At 44.4% G+C, this 19,829-nt stretch overlaps 1 protein-coding gene across 7 annotated transcripts in view; it reads right to left on the reverse strand.

Annotated features, from left to right (window-relative positions):
* Positions 1 to 19,829, reverse strand: part of LOC132824520 (SH3 and multiple ankyrin repeat domains protein 2-like) — a 1,314,713-nt gene that overhangs the window by 579,989 nt on the left and 714,895 nt on the right. For all 7 annotated transcript variants that reach the window (XM_060839149.1, XM_060839148.1, XM_060839147.1 and 4 more), the window contains one exon: positions 4,022 to 4,097. In XM_060839149.1, the coding sequence (XP_060695132.1) occupies positions 4,022 to 4,097 (76 nt within the window). The remainder of the gene's footprint in view (positions 1 to 4,021; positions 4,098 to 19,829) is intronic.

The following is a 19,829-nucleotide window of genomic DNA, read 5'->3' on the forward strand; positions in this document are numbered from 1 at the left end:
TCCTCTGCTTCTTTCAGATCACATAATGGGCTCACTTAGATTCAGCTGCTGGGCACATCGGCTCTGGTTTTCATACCTCACCTGGAAGGAGCTATCTCTGATGGTGCCGTCTGGGCTGAGGTTTGTGCCTTTGTGTGGGGAAAATGGGGAGAGTGAATGATGTTCACAGTGCTGTGACTCAGAGGAGACTGATGCTGCTGAGTCAAGGTTGACACTGAGCTAAAGCTGATCCCTCGGCTGTTAGTTGCAAGGAGAGAGAGTTCTGGCTATCACACTCGATGACACCTCGGAGACAGAAAGAGCCGGGTGGCTGGAAACCTGATACTTTTCTGCTGAAGCCCATCTCTTGGAAGCTGACCCTCTCCTGGGGCACTGGGTGCACCTTGGCTCTGACATTCATTCATGTTCTACACACTCTCATTTGAAGTCCTCTGACCAACAGCTTTGAAAGGAATCCCCTACCTCAACTGAAAGGTCATCAGCTTGTAGATTCATTCTTTGACCTTCCACAGACTCGGTATTTCCAACGCTTTCTGGTTTAATTTCTGATTTCCAATATTCACACAGTTTTCTATGTGATTAATTTTTAACATGGGTATTGCTGGCTAGCCCAGTATTTCTTGCCCGTCCCTAGTTGCCCGTGGGAAGGTGGTGGTGAGCTGCCTTCTTGAACCGCTGCAGCCCACCTGCTGCAGGGGAAGGTAAGTTGCTATAGTCTGAGCAAACCACAGGCCTGCACTCTCATTACAGACAGATGACTGATGGTGTTTGAACCTAAGGGTCACCACTCCTCAGGCAAGGAGAGAGGTTGAGAAGGAAAGTCCCTGATGGTAGCCTCAGCTGGCATGGGAATTGTACCCATGTGTTGGCATCACTCTGCATCACAAACCACTGTACAACCAATTCAGACAAACTGTAGGTAGACCCTCAGTGCCTTTAGGCAGGGGGTTTCAGGATTTTGACCAGTGACAGTGAAGGAACGGCGATATATTTCCAGGTTAGAATGGTGAGTGGCTTGGAGGGGAACCTGCAGGGGGTGGTGTTCCCATGTATCTGCTACCCTTGTCCTTCTAGATAGAAGTGATGTGGGATTAGAAAATGGTGTCTAAGAAGTGTTGATGAATTTCTGTCATGCTTCTTATGGATAATACACATTGTTGCAACTGAGCGTTGGTGGTGGAGGGAATAGATGTTTGTGAACGTTGTGCCAATTAAATGGGGGATGCTTTGTCCTGGATGGTGTCGAGTTTCTTGAATGTTGTTGGAGCTGCACCCATCCAGGCAAGTGGGGAGTATTTCATCACACTCCTGACTTGTGCCTTGTAGATGGTGGACAGGCTTTAAGGGGTCAGGATGTGAATTACTCACTGCAGTATTCCAAGCATCTAGAATATAGAACATTACAGCACAGTACAGACCCTTCGGCCCTCGATGTTGCGCCGACCTGTCATACCAATCTGAAGCCCATCCCACCTACACCATTCCATGTATGTCCATATGCCTGTCCATTGATGACTTAAATGTACTTAAAGTTGGTGAATCTACTACCGTTGTAGGCAAAGCATTCCATACCCTTACTACTCTCTGAGTAAAGAAACTACCTCTGACATCTGTCCTATATCTATCACCCCTCAATTTAAAGCTATGCCCCTTCATGCTTGCCATCACCATTCTTGGAAAAAGGCTCTCCCTGTCCACTCTATCTAACCCTCTGATTATCTTATATGTCTCTATTCAGTCACCTCTCAACCTTCTTCTCTGCAATGAAAACAGCCTCAAGTCCCTCAGCCTTTCCTCGTAAGACCTTCCCTCCATACCAGGCAACATCCTTGTAAATCTCCTCTGCACCCTTTCCAAAGCTTCCACATCCTTCTTATAATGCGGTGACCAGAACTGTACACAATACTCCAAGTGCAGCCACACCACAGTTTTGTACAGCTGTAGCATAACCTCATGGTTCCAGAACTCGATCCCTCTATTAGTAAAAGCTAAAACACTGTATGTCTTCTTAACAACCCTGTCAACCTGGGTGGCAACTTTCAAGGATCTGCGTACATGGACACCGAGATCTCTCTGCTCATCTACACTGCCAAGAATCTTACCATTAGCCCAGTACTTTGCATTCCGGTTACTCTGACCAAAGTGCATCACCTCACACTTGTCCGCATTAAACTCCATTTGCCACCTCTCAGTCCAGCTTATCTTTGTCTCTCTGTAACCTACAACATCCTTTGTCATCATCAACAACTCCACTGACCTTCGTGTCATCTGCAAATTTACTAACCCACCCTTCTATGCCCTCATCCAGGTCGTTTATAAAAATGACGAACAGCAGTGGACCCAACACTGACCCTTGCAGTACATCACTGGTAACTGGACTCCAGGATGAACATTTCCCATCAACCACCACCCTCTGTCTTCTTTCAGCAAGCCAATTACTGATCCAAACTGCTATATCTCCCACAATCCCATTCCTCCACATTTTGTACAATAGCCTACTGTGGGGAACCTTATCGAACGCCTTGCTGAAATCCATATACACCACATCAACCGGTTTACTCTCATCTACCTGTTTGGTCACCTTCTCAAAGAACTCAATATGGTTTGTGAGGCACGACCTGCTCTTGTAGTCACTGTATTTATGTGGCTGGAAACCAGAACTTAAGATTGGGGGGGGGGGGGAGGTGTGATAAATAAGAACAAATATTTCAGTACAATTTGCAGTTTGAGTGAGTGACCCTTGTTGGAACCTGTTAACCTCAATATTAGAAGCCTACCATTAATGTAGATGGTGAATGAACCCTGGTTTGGAACCTGTGCCAGATTGGTTGGCTTTTTGTTTTCCATGAAGTGAATGCATCGCCAATGCTGTATGGATCATATATGGAGCACGTAATGAGCATGTCTTTATATGTCCTAAGATTTCCAGAAGATAAATACATTGATATATTGAGTAATTTTTTTAACTACAAATTAGTTTGAGCATTATTTGAACAGAAACAATGATCCATTTGCTGTGAATGGCTCATTGTTGTTGGAACAAAGGGATGCGTTACAATCAGCTGAGCATCGACAGTTTCTAGCTTTGTTCCTTTGGAACCTCACACACAGAATGGAACACAAGGATTCAAGGTCTGGATATTGAATTGGCTGATCTGAGAATTCTCCATCCATACAGCCTGTAAACACAGTCATATGTTGAAGGTTACATCTATTTTACAGTTCAACAATTCTGACCAAAGGGAAACATGGACAATCTCCACTTTGTTCAGCAAAATCTGGGAAGGAGAACTCTCTTCCTGTGTTCTGCATAGGCCACAGTGCCTGGCATCAATGTCCCAGTATTTGCTGGCCCCACTGCTGAGTCAATCACACTTAGCATTTCTGTACGATGACTATATGTCTCCAAGATGACTGTCACACTTTTGATCAAGAACAAACATGTACCACAAAGTCTGCAAAATGCTCAGTGTGTGATGCACATTAAATGTCAGTCACTTCACTTTACTCAGAACTCATTAACCTCAGGATGACTGTAACTGGGATGAGCTGTGGAGTGGTTGATGAATCTCTGTGGCATTTCTTTGTCTGCATTGTCTCAGGGACATTCACCTATTGTCTGGTCTGTGTGAACATACAAATTTGTTCGTTCCCCCATCTGATTGCCAATTTGATTAATGTTACTGCAACAAGTGATCAGTACTACACCCTACCTGTCACAGTATAAGTCTAACTCATTCCTTAACCTCCTGCCAGACCAGTGTCCGGATGAACTGTTCATAAACGTATTTCATATTGACCTTGCAAGATTATATCAAAAATTTCACAGCTATAGGGAATAAGTTTGTAAAGTCGACGTTCATCACATTTGGTGTAAAGTCATGCCCTGATCTTTCAGCAACTTCAAAGCATACTTGTACCTGTTTATGAATTCAGTCTCAGGACGTGAAGAAACATTTACAATCTATTCTTCAGATGATGAAATACAAGGCATGAATCAAGAAACAACTTGTAGTCCTACCTCAAGGCATCAAAACTGTCATAGGATCCAACTGTATAATGCCGAAATAATTTCTTGGCTCTGTCTGTTCGGGTTTCTGCAGAGAGACAAGACAGAGAAATTTAGGTCTTTCAAAACAATTCCAACGAACTTGCTGGAGAAACTCAGCAGGTCTGGCAGCATCTGTGGAGAGAGAAATAGAGTTAACATTTTGAATCTGGTAGAATCACAGAATCAAACAGAATGGAACAGGCCGTTCAGCCCATTGAATCTGTGCTGACCTATCTGCAGTAATCTCACTACATTATCCTTCTTTGGTTCTGAAAAAGACACATACTAGACTCAAAACGCTGACCCTGTTTCTGTCTCCACTGACTCTGCCAGAGCTGGTGAGCTTCCTGCTTTTCTCTCTGGTCTCCAGTATCTGCGGTATGATGGCTTGACTTCATTGGCCAAATGAAGCTCTTGGTGTCTGCGCTTCTTGGAAACAGCAGAAGTCCCATTGCCAGCAAGCAGGAAAAGGAGGGGCAGAATGGGAGGGGGGCAAGGGAGAGGGGGCAGGGGAGAGGGGGCAGGGGAGAGGGGGCAGGGGAGAGGGGGCAGGGGAGAGGGGGCAGGGGAGAGGGGGCAGGGGAGAGGGGGCAAGGGAGAGGGGGCAGGGAGGGGGGGCAGGGGAGAGGGGGCAGGGGAGAGGGGGCAAGGGAGAGGGGGCAGGGAGGGGGGGCAGGGAGGGGCAGAATGGGAGGGGGGCAAGGGAGAGGGGGCAGGGAGGGGCAGAATGGGAGGGGCAGAATGGGAGAGGGGTCAAGGGAGAGGGGGCAGGGAGGGGCAGAATGGGAGAGGGGTCAAGGGAGAGGGGGCAGGGAGAGGGGGCAGGGAGAGGAGGAAGTGGTGGGGATGGAGGGGTGTGGGTGGATGGGCGAAGTGGAACAGAGAGATGGAAGGGATGGGGAGGGGGATTGAAGTGGGGAGGTGAAAGGGCGAAGGTGGAAGGTGGGAGGTGGAAGGGGCACACTAGATGATGTTCCTGGATTAGGGTCTGCAGACCAAATCAGAGTACTGTTGGCTCTGTGTCCTGCAGGATGGCCACTGGTGATGCTCATTACTGAGGTTGATGGAGGGGGTACCTCAATGGTGAGTGCCTTTAAGGAGGGGCAGTGTGGCACACTGCCAGTGAGCTTGGGAGGGTGATGAGGGATGAGTGCTCCTGACATAACTGACAGGAGGGTGGTCACTGACATCAGCTCATGAGCTGACCAAACGTCGGGCCGACCTTGAACTCACTTGAACACTATCAGAGCTAAGCTAATGGTCTCACCCAGGGAGACCAGGCTGACCAATGTGAGGGGAATGTTCATAAAGGAGGATGAGACCCTTATTTGGTCATTCAAACCACACAACTGGCAAGCGACCATCAGCCATCTTTCTTGGCATTGGCAAAATGACCCAGTGATGGGAAGATGAGATGCCCCTTCCTGATGCCTTTCTGTTCCATTTAGCTATTGACCCTGCACCTTCACCCCTCCCACCAGCATCTCCCTCACTTCCACCTCATTCACCCCCACCTTTCCCACTAATACCACCTCCTGCCTCCAAGTCTGTCCTCAAACTACCCAGAAAGTTCTGGTCTCTGTCTCAGTAATGTCTAAACATGGACAGCTTTTATGAGACAATACATTCTTGCTTCAGAAACAATGAGGGAATGTCCAACACTAACTACAACTGAGCCACTCTGTGGAAGACCAGAGCTTTCAAACACTTGTGAAACATACATTCCATTTAGTAATTTTATTGCATCTAGTTGTCACATCGCAAAAGTACTACAAAGAGACCCACAGTGACCATTTCTGTGAAACAGCACCTTTTATTGACAGGAAACAGACCCTAAGCTCCTCATAGTACCTGTCCAAACAGAAAATTGTTGACATCCTGGGCAAAGCGTATTCCCCAGTGCACAGAACTAAACTGGATAATCTGGCCATTATCATATTGCTGTTGCTGAAGAGCTTGCTGGGTGTAAATTGGCTATTGTGTTTTCTGTTGTGTTTTGGATTTTGTAAAATGTAAGCATCATCTTGATCAGGCATAGAAACACCGAAACACAGAAAATAGAAGCCTGCCCCACCATTCAATATGATCATGGCTAATGATGCAATCTCAGTATCCCATTCCCACTTTCTCCCCATCCTCCTTGATCCCTGTAGCTGCAAGGGCCATATCCAGCTCCATCTTGAACCTATCTAATAAATTGGCCCCAGCAGCTTCCTGTGGGAGAGAGTTCCACAGGTTCACAACTCTCTGAGTGAAGAAATTCTTTCCCATCTCAGTCCTGAATGTCTTACCCCTTATTCTTACACTGTGACCCCTAGTTCGGGACTTCCCCAACATCAGGAACATTCTTCCCACATCGAGCCTGTCCAGTCCCATCAGGATTTTGCGTGTTTCTTTGAGATCCCCCCTCATTTTTCTAAATTCCAATGAGTACAAGCCCAGTCGATCCAGCCTTTCCTCATATGTCAGTCCTGCCATCCCGGGAATCAGTCTGGTGTACTCCCTCAATAACAAGAATCTCCTTCCTCAGACTCGGAGACCAACAGTACCCACAATCCTCCAGGTGTGGCCTCACCAAGGCCCTGTATAACTGCAGCAAGACATCCTCACTCCGATACTCCAACCCTCTTACTATCAAGGCCAACATACCCAATGCTCCATCGACCTTAGGTTAGTAAATAATTTGTTTATTTATTGACTGAATGTGGACATCACTGTCAAGGCTTGCATTTATGTGCATTCTGCATTTCTGTTGAGAAGGTGGGGATGAGCTGCCTTCTTGAACCGCTGCAGTCCGTGTGCTGCTGGTAGACCTACAATGCCTTTGGGGAGTATATTCCAGGATTTTGTCCCAGCGACAGTGAAGGAACGGTGATGTATTTCCAAGGATGGTGAGTGTCTTGAGGGGAACTTGCAGGTGGTCATGTTCTCATGTATCTGCTGCTCTTGTCCTTGAAGGCAATACAGATCTCAGGTTTGGGAGGTGTTGTCAAAATTGCTCTGGTTCAGTGTGTCACACGGCAGAGTGCGTGTGACGGAGGTGTTCCTGTTTATGAGAGTGGATGGGGTAGATCTCAAGGTAACTGCTTTGCCATGGAGTTGAGACTGTCTGAGTGAGGGACTGAATCTGCATCTTACTCACCTCCTCCACACTGTGATAGCAACCATTCCTCAGTGTGAAGCTTCATCACAAGAAGGTTATATCTTCACTTGCTCACCTTCCAGTTCAGCATCCATTCCTGGTGAATGCCTGAATGATTCTCCATGTTCATCACTGCCATGGGTATCACCACTCTCTGGTCACCTCACACTTGTAGAGTCGAAACAAGAGTCAATAGATAACAGACAAGCGGTGCAGGAATAGGCCATTCTGCCCTTCGAGCCTGCACCACCATTCATTATGATCATGGCTGATCATCCTCAATCAGTATCCTGCCTTATCTCCATAACCCTTGATTCCACTATCCTTGACAGCTCTATCCAACTCTTTCTTAAACGTATCCAGAGACTGGGCCTCCACTGCCCTCTGGGGCAGAGCATTCCACACAGCCACCACTCTCTGGGTGAAGAAGTTTCTCCTCATCTCTGCCCTAAATGGTCTACCCTGTATTTTTAAGCTGTATCCTCTGGAAACATATGACTGTAAAGTGCAGTGAGCATGATTATTGTTTTCTCTAATTTGAGAAAGGTTCTGTGAGTCAGGCTAGGACATGATGGATTAACAGACACAGGATCAGAAGAAGGCCATTCGGCCCATCAAGCCTGCTCTGCCAGAAGCTGGATAAGCTCAGATTGATCTCTTTGGAGCAGAGAAGATTCAGGGGGCACCTGATAGTGGTTTATAAGACAGGCATAAACAAGGTCCATCTGAGTCAAAGAGCATTCTGTTGTGATACCCTGATCCACTTTGTATGGTATGATCTGCCTGTATAGCAGGCAAAACTACACTTTTCACTGTATCCCGGTACATGTGATAACAATAAATCAAACTCATTCTTTTCACTCGTGGGATGTGGACATCATTGGCTAGCTAATATTTATTGCCTGTCCCTAACTATGCTTGAATTGAGTGACTTGCTACAGAGTCAATGGTATTGCTGTGGGTCTGGAGTCACATATTGGCCAGACCAGGTAAGGATGGTAGATTTTCATCCTGAAACACCTTAGTGAGCCAGATATTTTTTCCTGAAAATCAGCAATAATTTCACAGTCATTAGCAGATTCTTAATTCCAGACATTTTTATTGAATTAAAATTCCACCATCTACTGCATTGAGTTTTGAACCCAGGTCTCTGGGTTTCTGGTTTAATAGCATGATGATCGTACTCCAAGGCCAGTGCCTCCCCCGACTATTCCAGAATCAAGTCTGAGACAGAAAGCTCCATGATTGACCTTTCTGTCCCTCCCAAATTTGAGACCTTTGGTGGCTATTCAAGGATCATCCAAAGATCCAGCCTGCCACTGCTGGGCTTATTCAGGCTTCAGGATCTGTTCCTGTGTCATGTTCCCTATAGATCAACCTGCAGGGCTACTTTTCCCCTGGGATGGGGAAGGTGCCTGGTCAAGGGACAGGCTATCAGGAAGGGGGCTGCACATTGAGAGCCATTCCCTGCCCTTGCTTCAGAACTGTCCTGTTTGCATCATGCCAACGCGAGGAGCTCAGGGTGCTCTTCTGGATATGTCCAGGACTCCTGGGGGCGCTGCTGAGTACAAGAGCTGCCTGCCTCTGATTGGCCAGCAGTTGGGCAGGATGCCTGTTCTCAGGGTTTTCATTGATGCTGAAGGTGACCTCCCCACGTCTGCTCGCCAGCAGATGGCCTTCCTTGGAAGAAGTTCATGGGGGTTCCCTCACCAGCTCGCTAGACTCCTGTCAAAACCCCCATCACCTTCTCCAGCATCCTTCACTAACTGACAGATATACACGTGATTCTATCATGGCTATGAAAACGGGAGGATTGGAATGCAAACAGGACAGGCTAGAAGTGCACAGCAGCACCGGGGAAATTACAGAGAGATCCTGGTGTAACAATGGCCGTACAGCTGTAACATGAACCTGTTGTGTGCCCCCTCAGTCACAGGCTGTTACCAGCAACGTCCATCCACAGAAAAACTCTCCATGGAACAAACTGCTGAAAGTACAAATAAACAAGTAAACTGCAGCCAGAAAGAACTAAAGAGGTTGTGATGAAATTATTACAGAGAGATGTTCAGGATTGCAAACAGCATGTTACTCTGACCTTGAGCCTCATTCAGAGATTAGTGACTAAATCAACTTTGTTCACTGTTCTCATTTTCTGTAAATGATAATCCTTTACATCCCGGCGTACTGAAGGGGGTAGCCCAAGAAACAGAAACAGTGAATCTATTGGTCATCATCTTTTTAGATTCTATAGACTCCGGAACATAGAACATAGAACGTTCCAGCACAGTACAGGCCCTTCGACCCTCGAAGTTGTGCTGACCTGTGGAACCAATCTGAAGCCCATCTATCCTACACTATTCCATTATCATCCATATGGCTATCCCGTGACCATTTAAATGCCCTTAAAGTTGGTGAGTCTACTATTGTTGCAGGCAGTGTCATGCCCTTACTACTCTCTGAGTAAAGAATCTACTTTTGACATTTGGCCTATGTCTATTACCCTCAATTTAAAGCTACATCCCCTCGAGCTACCCATCACCATCCGAGGATAAAGGATCTCATTGTCCACTCTATCTAACCCTCTGATTATCTTATATGTCTCTATTAAGTCACCTCTCAACCTTCTTCTCTCCAACGAAAACAGCCTCAAGTCCCTCAGCCTTTCCTCATAAGACCTTCCCTCCATACCAGGCAACATCCTGGTAAATCTCCTCTGCACCCTTTCCAAAGCTTCCATCTCCATCTTATAATGCGGTGACCAGAACTGTACGCAATACTCCAAGTACGGCAGCACCAAAATTTTGTACAGCTTCAGCATGACCTCATGGCTCTGAAACTCAATCCCTCTACCAATAAAAGCTAACACACTAAACACCTTCTTAACAACCCCATCAACCTGGATGGCAACTTTCAGGGATCTATGTACATGGACACCGAGATCTCTCTGCCCATCTGCACTCCCAAGAATCTTCCCATTAGCCCCTTACTCTCTATTCCTGTTGCTCCTTTCAAACTGAATCATCTCACACCTTTCTGCATTAAACTCCATTTGCCATCTCTCAGCCCAGCTCTGCAGCTTATCTGTGTCCTTCTGTAACCTATAACATCCTTCAGCACTATCCATAACTCCACCGACTTTAGTATCATCTGCAAATTTACTAACCCACCCTTCTACACCCTCATCCTCATCATTTATGAAAATGACAAAACGTGGACACAACACTGATCCTTGCAGTACACCACTAGTAACTGAGTTCCAGGATGAATATTTCCCATCAACCACCACCTTCTGTCTTCTTACAGCTCGCCAATTTCTGATCCAAACCATTAAATCACCCTCAATCCCGTTCCTCCATATTTTTTACAATAGCCTACCGTGGGGAACCTTATCAAACCCCTTACTGAAATCCATATGCAACAAATCAATCGCTTTACCCTCATCCACCTGTTTGGTCACCTTCTCAAAGAACTCAATAAGGTTAGTGAGGCACGACCTACCCTTCACAAAACCATGTTGAATATGAACAATTCCTAAAGATTGGAGGGTCGCTAATGTAACTGTGTAATTTTATAAGGGAGGCAGAGAAACATCAGAGAACTGTAGGCTGGTAAGCTTGACAACAGTAGCGAGGAGAAAGTTAGAGTCCATCAAAAAAAGTTTAATAGCAGAACACTTGAAAGATTGTGACAGGGTTGGACAGAGTCAGCATGGATTTATGAAGGGAATGTCATGTTTGACAAATCTGCTGGAATTGTTGAGGATGGAACTAATTGATTAGTTATGAGAGAGCAAGTGTATGTGTTTTACTTGGACTTTCAGAAGGCTTTTGACAAAATCCCACATGAGAGATTATCGTATAAAATTGTTAATATCAGCAAAAGGCATTTGCTACCAGAAAACAACATCTGGATAGGAATATTGTGATCAAGGATAGTCAGCATGGTTTTGTGAAGGGCAGGTCTTGCCTCACAAACCTTATTGAGTTCTTTGAGAAGGTGACCAAGGAAGTGGATGAGGGTAAAACAGTAGATGTGGTGTATATGGATTTTAGCAAGGTGTTCGATAAGGTACCCCATGGTAGGCTAATGCAAAAACTACGGAGGTATGGCATTGCCGGTGCATTAGAGGTTTGGATTATGAATTGGCTGGCTGGAAGGAGACAGAGGGTAGTAGTTGATGGTATAGGTTCATCTTGGAGTGCAGTTACTAGCGGTGTTCCACAAAGATCTGTTTTGGGACCATTGCTGTTGTCATTTTTATAAATGACCTAGAGGAGGGGCTTGAAAGCTTGAGTGTGAAGTCATTCACTTTGGTAGTAGTAACAAGAAGATGGATTACTGGGCTAATGGTAGGCTACTTGGTAGTGTGGATGAGCAGAGGAATCTTGGTGTCCATGTACACAGATCTCTGAAAGTTGCCACCCAGGTAAATAGTGCTGTGAGGAAGGCATATGGTGTACTGGGCTTTGTTGGTAGAGGAATTGAGTTCCGGAGTCCTGAGGTCATGTTGCAGTTGTATAAGACTCTGGTGCGGCCTCATCTGGAGTATTGTGTGCAGTTTTGGTCGCCATACTATAGGAAGGATGTGGAGGCATTGGAACGAGTGCAGAGGAGGTTTAGCAGGATGTTGCCTGGCATGGTAGGAAGATCGTATGAGGAAAGGCTGAGGCACTTGGGGCTGTTCTCATTGGAGAAAAGAAGGTTTAGGGGAGATTTGATAGAGGTGTACAAAATGATTAGGGGTTTAGATAGGGTTGCCAGTGAGAATCTTTTTCCGCTAATGGAGTCAGCTGTTACTAGGGGACACAGCTTTAAATTAATGGGTGGTAGGTATAGGACAGATGTTAGGGGTAGATTCTTTACTCAGCGGGTTGTGAGTTCATGGAATGCCCTGCCAGTATCAGTGGTGGACTCTCCCTCTTTATGGTTATTTAAGCGGGCATTGGATAGGCATATGGAGGTTATTGGGCTAGTGTAGGTTAGGTGGGCTTCGGTTGGCACAACATCGAGGGCCGAAGGGCCTGTACTGCGCTGTATTTTTCTATGTTCTATGTTCTAAAAACATGAGATGCCAATCTTCTGATTAATCCCTCCCTGCCTCAAGGCCATAAGGGCAGGGAAGATACTAAACAAGTATCTTGTATCAGTGTTTACTGTGGAAAAGCACATGGAAGATTTAAAATGTAGGGAAATAGATTTACAAGGATGTTGCCAGGATTGGAGGATTTGAGCTATAGGGAGAGGCCGAAAAGGATGGGGCTGTTTTCCCTGGAGCGTCGGAGGCTGAGGGTTGACCTTATAGAAGTTTACAAAATTATGAGGGACATGGATAGAGTAAATAGGCAAAGCCTTTTCCCTGGGGTCAGGGAGTCCAGAACTAGAGGGCATAGGTTTAGGATGAGAGGGGAAAGATACAAAAGAGACCTAAGGGGCAACATTTTCATGCAGAGGGTGGTGTGTGTATGGAATGAGCTGCCAGAGGAAATGGTGGAGGCTAGAATGATTGCAACATTTAAAAGGCATCTGGATGGGTATATGTATAGGAAGGGTTTGGAGGGATATGGGCTGGGTGCTGGCAGGTGGGACTAGATTGGGTTGGGATATCTGGTCGGCATGGACGGGTTGGACCGAGGGGTCTGTTTCCATGCTGTACATCTCCATGACTCTGTGACTACATATAGAATTAGGTCACTTGGCCCATCATGTCTGATGAGATAGTGAATGGTATCATAAGAATATAATTCTCATGACTCAAAGAGTTCCTTGTGAGCCAAATAACAACTCTAACTTTCTGTATTTAGATTAAATGATAGTCAACATCACAAATGTAGCAATTTTCTGAAATACTGGAAGAATTGATGGTCAATTCCATTCTCCATAAGACTAACAACTGAGTAGCTAGTGCTGATTCATAATTGGTAGCAAATACCTTAGCTCGGATTCCTGGACTATTGACACACTGCAGGGCATGCACCATTGAACTTACTAATTTGTTATAAATTATACCAAGCTGGCCTGTTAACTTTCCTTAACCATATTGTTCAAGAAGGGGAGAAGGGACAGCTCTGGTAATTATCGACTTACGAACCTTATTTTGGTTGTGGGTTGGAAAGGGGGTTATAAGAGACAGGATTTATAATCCTCTAAAGAGGAATAGGTTGGTCAGGATTAGTTTTGTGAAGGGTAGGTTGTGCCTCACAAATCTTACTGAGTTCTTTGAGAAGGTGACCAAACAGATGGATGAGGGTAAAATGGTTGATGTGGTGAATATGGATTTCAGTAAGGCATTTGATAAGGTTCTCCATGTTAGGATATTCACAAAATACGAAGGCATAGGATTGAGGGTGATTTAGCGGTTTGGATCAAAAATTGGCTAGCTGAAAGACAGAGGGTGATGGCTGCTGGGAAATGTTCATCCTGGAGTCCAGTTACCAGTGGTGTGCCGCAAGAATCCGTTTTGGGGCCACTGCTATTTTTATTTTTATAAATTACCTGGATGAGGGCTTGGAAGGATGGGTTAATAATTTGCAGATGATACTAAGGTTGGTAGAGTTGTGGATAGTGCTGAAGGATGCTTTGGTTACAGAGGGACATAGATCAGCTGCAGAGTTAGGCTGAGAGAGTTTAATGTGGAAAAGTGTGAGGTGATTCACTTTAGAAGGAGCAACAGGAATACAGAGTACTGGGCTAATGGTAAGATTCTTGGTAGTGTAGATGAGCAGAGAGATCTCAGTATTCATGTACATAGGTCCCTGACAGTTGCCACCCAGGTTGATAGAGTTGTTAAGAAGACATACGGTGTGATAGCTTTTATTGGTAACGGGATTGAATTTTGAAACCATGAGGTCATGTTGCAGCTGTACAAAACTCTGGTGTGGCTGCACTTGGAGTATTGCGTTCAGTTCTGGTCACTGCATTATAAGAAGGATGTGAAAGCTTTGGAAAGGGTGCAGAGGAGATTTGCTAGGAAGATTGAGAGGTGACTTAATTGCAACGTGTAAGATCGTCAGAGGGATAGATAGGGTGGACAATGAGAGCTTTTTTTCCTCGGATGCTGATGGCTAGCACGAGGGGACATAAATTTAAATTGAGGCGTGATAGATATGGGAAAGATGTCAGAGATAGTTTCTTTATTCAGAGAGTAGTAGGGTGTGGAACACATTACCTGCAACAGTAATAGACTTGCCAATTTTAAGGCCATTTAAATTCCATTGGACGAGAATGGAATAGTGCAGATTGGTTCCACAGGTCAGCACAACATCAAGGGCTGAATGGCCTGTACTGTGCTGGAATGTTCTATGTTTCTATGTTCATATTGTTATAAACCCCAGTGATATAAACACAAATACTCTATTAATTTATTTGCTGTAAACCACTAATTGATTTAAAAACAAATACTGCAGCCTCTTTACAAGGATTCACAATCCCAGTTAAAATGTCTGAATGTTTGCACCCTTCCCCATTCCACACGTCAAAGCCATTAAGTGGAGCCTACCTGTTTGCAAAGACTTGTCAGGAATAATTGGAGCTTAAATGGGAATCATTGTCTCTCCCATTAATAAAGCATCCAGAAGTTCACCTGAGTACTCAACTGAGTGGAGACAACCAATTAGCCACAATTGCTTTAACAGGATTCTTGTGAAAGGACTATGTACTGATGTAATCCAATCTGTAAACCAGCCACATGGAATCCACAATATCACAACCACATATGGTACAACTCGGCAGCTGGAAGGAGATGTAACATGTCTGTTTAATCATTTGTTATCTCTCTGAAACCAGGAAAGGTAAAGAAGACACTGAAGAACCAAGTCCCTAGGTGGGTCTTGCTCTCTCTTTATGCAGCTGGCAATATTGAACAATATTGAGCTATTTTTGACTCGATGTAGATTTTAAAATTTTTATTAAAAGAGCTCAACCCAGCAGCAGCTGCCTTCAAATGAACCAGTAACTGGTCCTTTGACATCTTTAAACAGTCTTTCCAGGCCAAGCATATGACAATCATCAAGCTCATTCTGAAGCTTGCCAGGCCCTGACTTACAAGAGCTGTTTACACTTTTGCTTTCCTGGACTTCAACTGTCTTCCCTCTCTGCCAAACGGGTGTTTGTGAACTTTGCGTTTGTATGAAATTTGCAACATTTTACTACTTATTTTAGATAATTCAGGTGGGGTAAAGGCTATCATCTTTTAAAAAATAATTAATAGAAATCTCAGAATGACAGAATTGTTCTGGTGCAGAAGGAGGAGATTTATACCTGAACTGCTCTTCAAACTAGTATCAGTATCGATTGTCAACCTCCTGCCTTTTCCCTACACCCTTGCACATTAGTTTTATTCAAATAACCATCCAATGGCCCTTTTGAATGTCTCAATCTGCTCCCACCACATTTCCTGGCAGTACATTCCAGGCCCCAGCTACTTGTGGTCAGTCAAAAGGCTCTCTCTTCATTTCACTCTTGCTTCTTTTGCAAATCACTTTAAATCTAGGTCTTCACATTCTTGTTCAAATTACGAGCAGGAACAGCTTACTCAGTCCAGCCCAGTCTATCAGCTGCCCTTCTCTCCAGAGAGAACTGTCCCACCTTCTTCAATTCATTCTCAGAACTAAAGTTTCTCATTCCTGGACCATTCTTGTAAACTTCTTCAGCACCGTCTTGACATCGGTAGTGCATCTGACTCCAGACCAGAAGGTTGCATGTTCAAATCATGCCAGGCTCACTGAAGCTCAATTGCTTATTAGAGCAGCATGGTGAGTTAGTGGTTAGCACTGCTGCCTCACAGCACCAGGGTCCCAGGTTCAATTCCAGCCTCAGGTAACTGTCTGCATGGAGTTTGCACATTCTCCCTGTGTCTGTGTGGGTTTCCTCCGGGTGCTCTGGTTTCCTCCCACAGTCCAAAGATGTGCAGGTCAGGTAAATTGCCCGTAATGTTCAGGGATGTGTAGGTTACTCCTGTGTATTAATCAGGAGTAAATGTAAAGTAGGAGGGTAGAAGAATGGTTCTGGGTGGGATACTTTCTGGAGGGTCGGTGTGGATTTGTTGGACCAGATGGCCTGTTTCCACACTAGGGATTCTATGAACGTTCTGCAGATTTGAAATTTGTGCATTTTGTTTTATCATCACAGCACAGAAACAGTTAAGCACTCGCTGAATTTGCAGATGTATCCTTTAAAGAAGAATTTGTTGTGATCAGATGGAAAGTGGGAAAAGAGGGAAATAATTTGACTTGTCCTCATGATTGTAACAGTGAAGAACTAAAGCTCCATTTGACCAAGTCCCAGTCTGAACATTTTGCACATACCCTTCTCTCCTGGAGTTTAATGGACAAATGAATGTAAAGCACTGATGTATTTAAGATTAAACAACAGAGAGGGGACTGGACTATGAGGGACCTATGCACTTGTACAATATTATCACTGACAGTTATTCAGTTCCTCCCCATCCTGACAGAATTGTCACTACTGAGTCATTCATAATAAATGATCAATTTCCCATAATTATTCAGTATGTTTCCATGGTGAATCACATTAAGTGTTTCTTTCAAATATGTTTTTACTCAAAATTGCATGACATTTTACCTTTTTTAAATAAATTTCCCACTTTTAAATCAAACGTTACTGAGCATTATCTCAAAATGCTTTTTAAACATCTCAGAAAAGAGAGCCTTTGTGTATCAGATTCTACAAATGCTTCAAGCTTTTAGGAACACAACAGCCCAGAACTTAATTTATGTTATTGTAAATAACAGAGATCCATGTGTAGTAAATAGTAGTGTATTACTCATTTGCAATCATTTATAACTCTGTGAATTTAAGGAGGTTGAAATATTATTTACAAAATAAAAAGTATCAAATGCTGACAAAGAATATTTTTTCTTGCCCCTCCCTTTTCGTGAGCCGCGCGGCTTTACAGCATCTCTTCTCCATTCTGTGCAATAACAGGAGCTGCTCCTAGAAATAAGTCTTTACAGACTGGTGTTCCTCAGCAACATGCCTCAAACCCTGACCGAGGGGTGATTAAGCAGAGAAAAGAACTAAAGAACAGTACAGCACAAGAACACGCCCTTCGGCCCACCAAGCCTGTACCGACACATGACATCTTGCTAAACTAAAACCTTTTGCCTCCACGCAATCCATATCCCTCTATTTCCTGCTTATTCATGTATCTGTCAAGATGCTTCTTAAATGTTGCCATTGTATCTGCCCGCATCACCTCCTCTGGCAGTACCTTACCTATCTCTGTGTAAAAACCTGCCTCCCACATCTCCTTTAAACTTTCACCCTTTTACCTATAAGCTATGTCCTCTAGTAATTGACATTTCTAACCTGAGAACAAGACTCCAACTGTCCATTCTATTTATGCCTCACATAATTTTGTGAATTTCTATCTGATCACCAGTCACCCTCTGACATTCAAGAGAAAAAAATCTATGTTTGTCCAATGTTTCCTCCATGAGCACCATTTAAGGAGCAGAGCCTGTTGCAGGACAAGGGTGTTGTGGCTTCCATTGGTAAGACAGATTGATCAGACTAACATCGAAGTTGAGTGTGATCATTGGCAAAACCAACTTGAGGGACTATTCCAGATCATAGCCCCTTCCAATGCGAGACAAATTGTATCTGGGCTCTCTGAAGATCTTAAATTGGTCTTAGGCCAGTGTGAGTGTATGTGGAGTGTGAGTGAATTGTGAATTGTGCTGTGGTCAATAGTCTGTTCAGCAGCAGTGATCGAATGATGCCCAAACTCAGTTCCATAGAATCATAGTGTGGAAGCAGGCCATTCGGCCCTTTGAGTCCACAATAACCCTCCAAAGTGCATCCTACACAGACCCTTACCCTATCCCTGTAATCCTGTATTTCCCATGGCTTATCCACCTAGTCTGCACATCCCTTTACACTATGGGCAATTTATTATGGCCAATCCAATTAGCCTGCATATCTTTGGACTGTGGGAGGAAACCTACGCAGACACTGGGAGAATATGCAAACGTGTGTGGGAGATTTCACAGCTGGAGATGAGAGATGTTCATCCCATTGTTAACAGAATCCAGGAGCACCAACAGAGAGTGTTGTAATCTGGGACACCACCCACACTGCCCAATTTCACCAAATAACGATTAAATTCAACACTCTTTTGTTTAACTCAACTTGCTGCAGATTTGTTTGGAACACGGGTAACGACTGACACTAACTTCATTGGAAGAAACAATCTCAGTGAACTAATGGGTGAAGATTTCAAATTAATATCAATGTTAATAGATTTGAATATGAGCTGCAGCAGGTAAGCTTGTTAAGCTGGTAGCGATGAGTATTGTCAGTATTTGGCTGTATTACAGCTCCCTATTGTACAGCATAATCAGTGAGTGTGTTTCTAACAACATAAATGACAGGGAGGTGTGAGCAGCCTGATATCTGAAAGTGATCATTAGAGGGTAATAAAAATAAATTCCTGGGAGCATAATATTAACCTACAATTTGAGAAAGTCACCTGCTGTTCCAGAGTCCAATGGAGCTGTGGATGTACACAGTGAGATTGAAGGAAACCCATATGTATAAAGTTTATTCTGCCAAGACCAGCGGATGCTGCCCATTCCGAATTGCCCTTGAATCCAGTGACTGGTCAGACCTCTTCATGTTAATTGGAGTCACATGTAGACCACAGCAGGTAAAGACAGCAACCTTTCTTCCTTAAAGAGCATCAAGGAATCAGATGGGTTTAATCATTGGTTAAGCATAGTTAACCTGGTTACTATTACTGAGTGGAGATTCCTAGGCCAGATTCATAATTTGTATTTAAACTCTACCGGTGACCCCGATGGGATCTGAACCTGTCTTCCTGGAGCATTAACCTGGCCCCCCGAGTCCTTACTCAGTAACCTTGTCACTAAACCATCATCCTCCCACATGCCACAGGATTTGGCAAACATCTACAATGTGCTAATAGGCCAGGCGGAGGCTTGTGTAGAATCAAAATATTGTCTGAGTTCAGATGAGCCAAATGACTTGCATGTGTGCAACTCTATATTGTTCAGTGCTCCTGGGGGTAATGTAGATGGTTATTTACATTAGGCCTAGCTCCTGTATTAACAATCACCTCCTCTGAAGGGAATGAGGTAGGGGAGAGAGGATTTGCAAGGCTGGAGGATCAAAAGCCTAGTGCCTGAATTGTTTATATTCTGATTGTGCTTTGTACTCCTGAGGGTGAACTTTCTGTTTCTGCTAAAGAGATTTTTCACAAATTTATTCCCAGCATTCTCCTTACAATCTGTCAAGGTCAGCTCCGTCCATTTTGTTGTTGGGATGTCTCAATCCTTGCACTGCAATACCCAGGATATGAAACTCTCCCTCATACTATACATTCTTCTTTCAGGGACATCCAAACCTAGGAATGGGAGTAGGCCATTCAGCCTCTCAAGCCTGCTCTGTCATTCAATGAGATCATGGCTGACCCTTGGGCTAACTCTGTATATCTGCCTTTGGCCCATATCCCTTATTACTTTTGCTTAACAAATAGTTATGTATCTCAGATTTAAAATTAACAACTGATCCAGCATCCACTGCTGTTTGTAGAAGAGAGTTCCAACCTCTCCCACCCTTTGTCTGTTGAAGTGCTTCCTAACATTTCTCCTGAACGCT

This window comes from Hemiscyllium ocellatum, chromosome 18, assembly GCF_020745735.1.
Source record: "Hemiscyllium ocellatum isolate sHemOce1 chromosome 18, sHemOce1.pat.X.cur, whole genome shotgun sequence".
In the NCBI taxonomy this organism is placed as follows: domain Eukaryota; kingdom Metazoa; phylum Chordata; class Chondrichthyes; order Orectolobiformes; family Hemiscylliidae; genus Hemiscyllium; species Hemiscyllium ocellatum.